The 10001-nt window shown below is 42.6% G+C and overlaps 2 protein-coding genes across 2 annotated transcripts; both read right to left on the bottom strand.

The window, feature by feature from the left end:
* Positions 1-579: 579 nt before the first annotated feature.
* On the bottom strand, positions 580-4759 carry LOC104965982 (calphotin-like). The gene has a single exon (XM_010795066.1). The coding sequence runs from the start codon at positions 4587-4589 to the stop codon at positions 1497-1499; it is 3093 nt and encodes a 1030-aa protein (XP_010793368.1). The 5' UTR covers positions 4590-4759; the 3' UTR covers positions 580-1496.
* Positions 4760-6713: 1954 nt separating this feature from the next.
* On the bottom strand, positions 6714-9946 carry LOC104966489 (organic solute transporter subunit alpha-like). Its single transcript, XM_010795675.1, has 8 exons — positions 9871-9946; positions 9445-9596; positions 9243-9316; positions 8406-8564; positions 8105-8216; positions 7870-8016; positions 6972-7077; positions 6714-6877 (listed from the first exon to the last, which is right to left on the bottom strand). The coding sequence occupies exons 1-8, from the start codon at positions 9944-9946 to the stop codon at positions 6714-6716; spliced, it is 990 nt and encodes a 329-aa protein (XP_010793977.1).
* Between the last annotated feature and the right edge of the window lie 55 nt (positions 9947-10001).

Genomic DNA, 10001 nt, shown 5'->3' with positions numbered 1-10001 from the left:
TACATTTCTTGTGCAACATTAAAGAAGGCCCTTTTTTTTTTGACATCCTTTTCTGTTCAAATAACCATCAGCTTTTCTTCTACAATTCAATGACTAACTGACTGGTACTAAATGACCAAATCAAATTATCCACTCAGGCATTATGCAGCACATTCATTGGGTGCATTTCGCGCTAAGAATAGCAATGACACACATTCCCGAACCCTTTTCCTGATAATCAGGTATGCATGTTAAGTGGTTTCCCTTGCAGCTGATTGGCCGGGCTCTACTGACATTCATGTGCTAGCTTCTCAGGTCAGTGAGCTTTCAGTGTGGATGATGTTGTAATGATGTTTCTATGAGCCCAGGCTGTAGTAAGATGGTGAGCCATCTGTGAAAATGTCAAATGTGTATCAGATCTCTTTACTATGATCCTACTCTGCTTCACTTCCTTCCACATATAAGGATCACAACATTTCTAATCCTTCTTAAAACACAGCTGATAAATCATTTACTATATGTATCACATTTCTGCAAACGTACACAATATTAAACATGCCGGATAAAATCCACACCTTAAACAGATCTCATCTTGCGAAGTATATTCATATTGTTTTATTGATTAAATAGGAAACAGAACAACATAGATGAGACTATAGACAGAGATATTGATCTCATCCGAGTATAAGTGGGATAAGGACCAGTGCCAGTGAGATCTCATCTCAGCATCCTCTCTGTTTCACTCAAAACGTCCACAGTGCCATTCATAATAGCTGCTGTCCACTGTCCACTTCACTGGGAGGCAGGTTAGTTCCAATTCTCCCTCAAAACCAGTCCGTCCCATAGTTCACAGTGAGATCTGATCATGTTACATATGAGCAGTCGACACATGTACATTTCAACATCATGTGCAAAGATTAATGGCACGTTTTTATGCTACATACATCCAGAGATTGGTGTGGAATGTAAATTTGGTCGTTGCATTACTTTATAGAGCTCTTGCTGTTCTTCTTCTGACATAAATAAAAAATAAAGGGACTGGTTATTATCAAAGAGATTTGCTGGAAAGAAAGACAAAGAGTTGACGGTTTCTACAAAAAGTGGGAGTAACAAAAGTTAAAAGCATTGTAGAAAATATTAATTCTGAGTCGGAAAAGCACCCTTATAAAAAGGCACTCGCCCATGTTGTGTGTGTGTGTGTCTATGTTCCCAGAAGTCCTTTTCATCTTGCTTATCCTTAGTCAACGATGCTGCTGTGTGTCCAGGTGTGACCCTGAACCTTTCCTGAGAGCGTGTCCAGTTGGCTCAGCACAAAAGAGCCAGGATTGTTGCTTCGGCTCCTTGTGGAGATATTTTGTGCTTGAGTGCTGTCAGCCTCTTGACTCTGGTACTATCGCAGTGAAGCCAAGAATCGGAGTCTAGAAAACTGAAAAAAAGTTGGGTTGTGTAGTTTTATAGAGGAGAAAAGTCGCAGTCAAAGCCATAATCTGTATCGTTGATTGATGCAGTCCATTGTTTTATTTTCTTATCTGGGTGCTTCCACATGCAGCTGCAGGTTTATTACCGGCCCTGCGGACAGGAACCTTGGACACGGGTATCTTGGTACGATAGGGTTCTTTTGCCTGAGGGATTTGTGAGGCAGCGTGAGGCGGAGCACCATGTTTCACGGGGATCTTTGACTCACGCGGTAAACTGGTGAGGACCTTCGGTTGGGGAAGCTGCTGACTCTCCTCCTGGGTGTTTTTTGAGGTGGGCACATTAGCCTCAACATTACAGATCTTATCTTTGATCCCGGCATCATGTGAGTTAAAATGAGGCCTCTCTTTTTCGAGAACAGGAGTAGGTGGGTCCCTACTTGCTTCCTCATCATCGTGTTGACTGTCCCGGACAGGTATCCTGCCTGCTCTGCCCCCTCCAACAACAGGGATTTTACTCAGTCCTGATGCCTTTGGTTGAGGTGTCCTCCTTTCCCTGGGCTGGCCCTGGAGTTCTTCTGTTTTTGACAGCATGGTCTGAGGACCTGTGCTACTTGGACTAGTCAGTCCACCATCGACTGATGCCCGTCCACTTGCTCGCATCTTAGCAGAAGCTGGGGCCTCACCAGGGGTCAAAGAAGGAGAAGTGACAGGGCTATGGGCAGGGGTTGGTGCAGGAGGGGGTTTGGGTTGAGAAACTGGGATCTGAGCAGAATGGGGTTTTGATACTGAAACTGGGATTTTTACAGGGGCAGAAGGTTCAGTAGATACATCAACTGGGATCCGAGCAGGGGCAGGAGGGGGTTTTGATACTGAAACTGAGAATCGTACAGGGGCAGGAGGGGGTTTTGATCCTGAAACTGAGATTCGTACAGGGGCAGGAGGGGGTTTTGATACAGAAAGTGGGGTTTCAGCAGGAGCAGGAGGGTATTTAGATTGAGAAACTTGCATTGGCGTAGGAGTAGGTGAATCTTTAGGTGCGGAAATTGGGATTTGAGCAGGAGCAGGTGGGGCTTTAGGTTGAGGGACTGAGATCTGAACTGGAGGAGGAGGTGCTGGAGAGGCTGTAAAAACAGCATGAGGAGCAGGGGCTGGTGTTGGAGCAGGGGCCATCTTATCTAAAGAGACTGGTGCATAAGGGGGTTTAGTCAGGGGAGGAATCTTATCTAAATAAGTTGATGATGGAGTTGGGACAGACACAGGGCTGGGTTGGGTTTTAGTAGCAGCAGTCAAGTTAGAGGAAGGAAGGATATCTGGAACTTTTGCAAGGGAAGGAGGGGCCTTATTTAAATCCAGTGGGCTACAGTTGAGAGTAGGCTTGGAAGTGGGTGCAGATACCAAGCCGGGGGTCGTAGTTGATGTGGGAACCGTTGTCACCTTGGGGGGCATAACCAGTTTGGGTTTGGGAGTAACAGCACAAGCTGATGAGATTATCACTGGGGCTTTAGGTTCTCCTGCAGCTGAACTGAGGGAAGGTTTGTAGGAAGTGAAAGTTTTCAGGTTCAAACTACTAACTGTATCCAATTTAGCAGGTGGAGGTTGGGCAAAAACAACAGGGGTGGGAGGGCTATGGGTTACTGGGGGAGCTTTAGCTGATGCAGGGGTTGGAGTAGCTATAGTCAAAGGTGTACTTACTGAAATAATAGTTTGAGGAGGAGGTGTAATCTCTGATGCGAATTTGCTCGCCTTGAAAGTAAGATTTGGGCCGATTGAGGGAGCCTTGGCTACGGCAGCCGGGGTGTTCGGAGGAGCTGTTGTAGAATAAGAGCTCAATGTGGATTTAATTGCCGCTGAAGGTTGATATATTTTAGGAGCCGAAAAGCTTGTCAATGTTACAGGGGGAGTTGAGGATTTTGTTGCGATTGGAGTTGATGTAATTTTAATGCTAGCATAAGTGGCAGAGGCTGGAGTAGAGTCAGAGTTTAATGTGACTGAGTTAGTTGTCAAAGTGGAAGCTTTGGTCAACGTCGTGATGATTGAGCTCGGCCTGGAAACGGGAGAAGAGGTCGTAGCTCTCGTAGCTGTCTTCGTCCCAGGGGTGAAGGATTGGGTGGAGGATTGGGTGAAGGATTGGGTGGAGGCTGTTGTGGGGACGGCTACGGGAGAGGGTTTTGCCGTAGCAGCAGTGCTAACGGAGGTCAGTGGTCGTGACATGGTGGGTTTGGAGAAGATAGATGTGGACGATGGCGTGAGTTCAGTCCAAGCGGCAGTGATGGGACTGCTGGCTCTTCCCCACTCTGCCTCCACATCAGCCATCATGTCTCCACCCCCTGATATTGAGTCAAAGGTCAGGAGAGAGGAGATGTCTGCAAGCAGGCAGCTGAGGCTGTTATCACCGGGTATCAAGGGTGGGTCAGAAGTGGGTAAAGTTGGCACATGCTCGTTAGTTCTACTCACATTTCCCGCTGTTGCCTGAGGACTTGTGGTCTCTGATGGGGACGTGTCTGCACTGTCCTGTGTTGTTAAACTCTTGCTCGCCTCCCAGCTCTCAGTCTTTTGGCTCTCCAGAAAGCGCGGCTTGCATTGTGGGGTGAGGGTCATATCCTCTTTGATGATTTCCACACTGCTGGCGCGGGACAACATGAGAAGTGGGCTCGGAGGGGCTTCCTCCTTCTCCTCTTTATCTTTTGACCTGAACGTAACATTGTTAAAGAGACCCTTCAGGCCTCGCCGTTGCCTGCCCACAGGCTGGGACATAGTTTGGACTCGACGGTCCCCTACTCCTCTCCGGCCGCCCCTCAGCAACGACAGGAAGCTGAGGGACTTGGCTGAACTGGTTGAAGAAATGGAGGCGCGAATTGGAGCAGCAGCCATAACCCCATATTCTCCAAGCTGCTCCGCCTCTGACGGCTCCCTCTCTCCTTGACTCAGCTCCTGTCCCCTTTCCTTGTCCAGCTCCTGCTCTGAATCTGGTGCATCGTTCTCCGATACTCCATCTATGGTTTTGCTCGTGTTAACAGGTGACTTGTTGTTTCCATCCCCTTTGCTTCGAATAGAAAAGATGTTCCCTGGCTTGCGTTTACCAAACAGCTTGAATCCTTTTCTGATTTTTCCACTCGCCTGGGATTCACAAGGCGGGGGGTCCATGTTCTCCATTTGTACATCCATCTTCTCTCTGTTTCCCCCGTTCTCCATATCCTATAGTCACTTCCTGCAGTTATTATTCCCCAGCCAGTGGAGAGAGCATTGATGTCCAGACGTTATATCTTTCTTCTTCTGTAGGCTTGCTTTACCTCCGTTGCTCTCAGTGTTTTTCTATATCGGTTGTCTGTATCCCTCCCTCTGCCTATCTCTCCCATCCAGCCCTTTCTCCTCTATTCCTCCCTTGAAAGCCCCTCCCCTTTGCCTCGTTTTTGTCTGGCTGCTCTCCCTTGTTGCCATGGCAACTGAGGAGCTAAGCAGCTTTCGTCAGCAATGCAGGGCCAGGGGCTGTCATCAACCCACCTTCTCCTTCCTCTCTGTCTGATGACTCTGTTTACATAACACCAAAGACAAATGCTCCATTAATAGGGCCACATTTTGAATTAGAAATGATCTGGCTTTATGTGAACATCTCATTCAGATTAAGGCAATGCACAATTCAAATGCAGTCTATTCATCTTTTATTGGAACAGTTCTGCTTTTATTTTGAAAACTGGTCTGATTCATTTCTGGTGTGTAGCAGCAGTACAGTAAGTCACTCAAGATGGTTGAAGAATTTAGAGCATTTTAGAAAATTATACATTTATAAAAAGCAATGCAGTATAATATTCTAATAACAAATATTTATAATAAGGGCAACCATTAATCCGATTTAAATTTGGGAAATTATTCAACTTTAAATATGTTCCTCTTTGAATCTATCCCTTATGCTGCATATGACTTTCGAAAAGCATGGTTTAAAACCTATTAGATAACAAATATAACACAATGCAATGCATCCAATGAAGGGATACTGTTGCTTTGGTTGTACAAAATACTGATTAATCAAATGAATTCAATCATTAAAAGTGATCAATCTTGTGTGGGGGCTGGGGTGACCTTTTGACAACCTTAACAGAGTAAACTGCGGTCCTGAAGACAATCACACATTTGAGAGTTATTAATGAAATGTAAGTGAATGACACGATTCAGGGAAATAACATTTGATTTAACTAAATTGTATATTATAGTTATCTTTTTCTTATTGTTTAGTTTTGCCAATAATATTATGTCTAAATGTGTTTTTGAACAGGCATTTGGTAAAAGTTCAAAAGAGATTTATGAAAAACCTGCTCAAGTAATTATTTCCTACACATTTTTAGTTGATTGATGTGATACAAATGTTTGGGAAGATTTGCAAGAAGGCAACAAAGAACACAGATGACTTAAGGAGTAAGTTGTAATTAAGCATATTACCTAAAAAGACGTAGGGTATCCGGTTTGTTTGATGCTTTTATTGGATGTTGGGCTTGGTACAAACATTCGTTAATGACTTGAATTATTCCTCCTAAAATAAGTAACTGACTAAACCTGTTAGTTCTGGCTGAACTGAAAGAAATAATAAATATTAATCATGTGAGTCAACTTTTTTGGTTGGATGAGCATGGCCTCTTGTGGTTGCTTATGAAACAACACAGTTTGGCTGTAGACGGATGTTGGGTGTACACTGAGTCTGAAAATAAAGCTGCTGTCTCATCCGTCTGTGTCTCGAGTAAGTGGGTCAGCAATCTTTGAAGGAATCTGGCTGTTTTTCCCAGATTGCGTGAAGACAAAAACATTTTACTCTATACACAGGGAACAGAAGAGAAAATAGATCCTTTGTATCAAATATATCCGCAGTACAATACATTCAACCTGGGCCCTTTCATCACAAAAACATATCCATCTTTATTTTCTATATTGAAAACACAAAGCATCAGATATCATTTTAGGACTCATTTCATCATCCACACATTGACCAAAGTCACCATTATTGGATTGTCTCTCTTTATGTTTCTCACACACTAAGTTTTACTAGACAAATGTAAAAATGATGTTCTCCCGTACACAAATATTTATAAACCTACATCTCCAACCTTTTGTCCACGTTGTTTACTATACATACATAAAATATTGAAAAAACTAAACTTTCAACAGTTAATGGTTTTTTTTCTATCATGGAATGAGGTAAACAAGTTATATCCAAATAATATTATATAACACTAAAGTTTGGGATATTTGATTATCTCTTAATTTAGAGGATCTGACACATCATTAAGAGCAGTGTTGACTTCCACTCTTACATCACTGTCTCCTTTTTTAGACATCATGCTCCACGAGGGCAGTCTGCAGGGCGACTTTAGCGTTGTGGTTGTTGTCATGTGCCTCCTCTGAGGGAAGTGCGTCATACGTACGACGGTACAGTCTCTGATTGATCAGAGTGAGGATGAACATCTCCATGATCATCATCTGCTGACTTAGCACTGCACAACAGAGAGGGAAAGAGACATAAACAGGGTGTCAGATGGATTATTTTACTTCACACATGAGCAGCTGAGTTTCAGAGAGGTTTCTTACTGGAGCCACGAGCTTGAGAAGAGAAGGGAGGGGCGCAGGCGATGGTGCCATCCAATGCCAGGATGTTAATGATTGATGTCTGCAGCTGACTCAGTACGAGTATGAGCTGATGAGAAAACCAAGACTTGATTGGTTACATACTCTATGCAGTGCATCACATGTCAATATCTAGTTTTCAAACCAAAGTTTTGTATTATTTGTATCCAAAACAAACGCAACTAAAGCCAAGGTGTGAAAACTCTGTGCGACACTCATTTGTACTGCTTTCGTTTTTATAAACTGAGACTCCTGACATTTAAGCTTTGATGATCTGTCGGTCTAACACAGACTTGTATTGATGGTTACCCCCGATTTGCAAAACTGTGAAACCTCTCACGAGATGCGCCATGGTGTATCCTCCTAACCTTACCATCCGAGGCCAATCCTAACCTTAAAGGCCTTTACCCACCGGGAGCTGCTGAAGAAACCACAGGGAAAAGGGAAATACTCACAGCAAATATAATATGAGTAGGAATTTTATTGTGAAAGGTAAGACTACTGAACCTGAGTGTTGTAGTGTAACAGTTTTTAATGACTGATTTTAAATGCCATTTTCTTAATGTCTATTTTTTGTAAGGCACTTTGAATTGCCTTGTTGAAAGGTGCTATATAAATACACTTGCCTTGTCTTGTAAAAAAGGCGGGTTATCAACCAAGGGTTACCTTCAAGTCAGAACCTATCATCTTGAGTCTAATCTCAACCATCTGGCTAGAGATTTGCAACAGAGAGATTACACCCTAGATGTTTCACTTTCTGTTTGCTTTCCTGATAAGGATGCATATACTGTTTTTCACCAAGGCTTTTGCTAGAAAGAAAATTGAGAATAGTGTACTTTAAATGTTGGTTGTATTGACTCACCTGGTAGATGGCATACTTGGGTACCAAGTTGATGCTGCGTAGATGGCTGTTAACGTTCATGAAGATGATGGCAACAGGCCAAAGGGAGATGATAGTGAGAATGCCAATGAACGGGTTAATCCAAATGGCTGTACCAGTAATCTCTAACTGAAAAAGAAGCAAAACAAATGCTTTGTTCATGTCAAGTTCACTTAACATCCAGCGCAGTGAGATGTGACACTTATCAAACCCTTACATCAGAGAGATCAAAGTTGCCGTTTGTCCACAAGACTATGGAGAGGATGGAGAGCACCGTCTTTAGGATTGCATACTGAAGAGCTCCCAACTTCAGGAAGAATAACAATCGCCTGAATGATCCCATGCAAAGAAATATACTCATTAGAAATGTTCACAATGTGTAGTCAATAGAGAGAATGAATGGATATAAATAAGAGCATGATTAAATTGCCTAAAAATCTCTATATAAACATTAAAAGACCATAGGCTTCAATTGCTAAAGGCAGAATGGTAGTATTTGTGTAGGCGGGTATAAATACCGTGACATGTGCACGCGGGGTAGACAGGCGCAGCAGCAGCAGCACGGGCCTGTGTTGACCCGAAAGGTCTCCGTGGAAAATCTCTGCAGAAAATGATTGGTGCCGCCCAACTCCTCGATCATCAGAACCAAGACCTTATACACCACCACTGCAAAATAACTACACAGATGAAGAGAAGTTATTCTTAAAAAGGAAACACTTCAGGTACTGGACTTTTCTTTCACAGTTTGTTAGATTTGACTCGAGTGGTTTCAGCAAGAAAGCCATATGCCAATTGTTTTAATTGATTACAAAGAAGAGAACTTGTTTTCTGACAGTGAGTTCAAATAGGAAACACATGCTGTACTGTACGTACTGTGCTTAAATCTCGTAAATCAGAAAACACATAAAATGCAGGCTATTACTGAAGGTGGCAAGAGTCTATAAAACGGTTTTATTGAAGTTGAGCACGTGCAGGTTGGTGATGAGGCATTCTGGGTGTGTGTACTGATTCAACACGTGGTTAAAACATCCTCCCATGTTCTTTAGCTTATTCATACCAGGGGTGCACGTATGCCAGGCAGTTTTAAAGGCAGAAAGGTGTTGATTTTAATAAAGATATATTGATTCAAACATAGTAAAGAAAGATGTGGATTTCAAAAAAGGATATCTGAGTTCACAAAGTGAGAACTAGCTTCCGGTCAGAGCGAAGCGATAACAGACAACTGATCATTTTATATGTTTAAAGTAAGAGTCTAAGAGAGGACTTCTGTAAATATCCTACTATATCATATTTCCGCTGTTAAAAAACGTTACGCTGTGAGAAAAGACTTTTCTAATTTAGCTGGTGAAACGTACCAGTTAGAGGTCATATCTGTGATCATGACTGCCTTCGGGATCCACATCCCAAAACAAGACATTGTGGCAATGACCTAAAAAAAAAGAGCAATTCATTAATGGGCATACTTTAGGATTCAATGAGGTTAATAATGATTTGTTTCACCTATTGGTATAAGAAATAGCACAATATATATATATATAAAATAAAATAAATGCTTACTGGTGCAGCACCACTTATCCACATGAGGGTGGTCTTCTTGGGGTAGGGCATATTTCTATAAATATAAGCGCACTGCTCCAGGTACAGCAGCAGGGATACGCAGGCCATGAAGGTCAGCATGAGGTACAGGCAGAAATCAAACACATCTAGCTCTGATTTAAAAACAGAAAGGGAACCACATTAGTATTCATACGTCGCAATGCTATTTATGTGAAATAATCAGCACAATACTTGGGTTAAAAGAGAATTGTGTCACGTTTTAGGAAGAGAGGCAAATAAAACAAGAACACATTTAAATGATATGTCTCATTCAAGACTCTAAGGCACACAGCTTCACACACGAGTGAGTTGTTTTCGTCATTAGCTCAGATTAGTTGAGAAGGAAACATTATCAGCAAGTAGGATATGGTAATATAGGCCACTTACGCTTTATCACGTCAATAGCCAGCGGGGGATCTTGTAAACAAGCTGGATCAATGGTGTTGTTGAGAGCTTCATCCATGGCTGATATTCTTCTGGAGAAATTCACTAATAGTTTAAAAATGTAACCTTGCCTT

Source organism: Notothenia coriiceps, unplaced genomic scaffold (genome assembly GCF_000735185.1).
Source record: "Notothenia coriiceps isolate Sejong01 unplaced genomic scaffold, NC01 NC01_scaffold00037246, whole genome shotgun sequence".
Taxonomy (NCBI): domain Eukaryota; kingdom Metazoa; phylum Chordata; class Actinopteri; order Perciformes; family Nototheniidae; genus Notothenia; species Notothenia coriiceps.
This window is presented reverse-complemented; position numbering and strand designations above follow the sequence as displayed.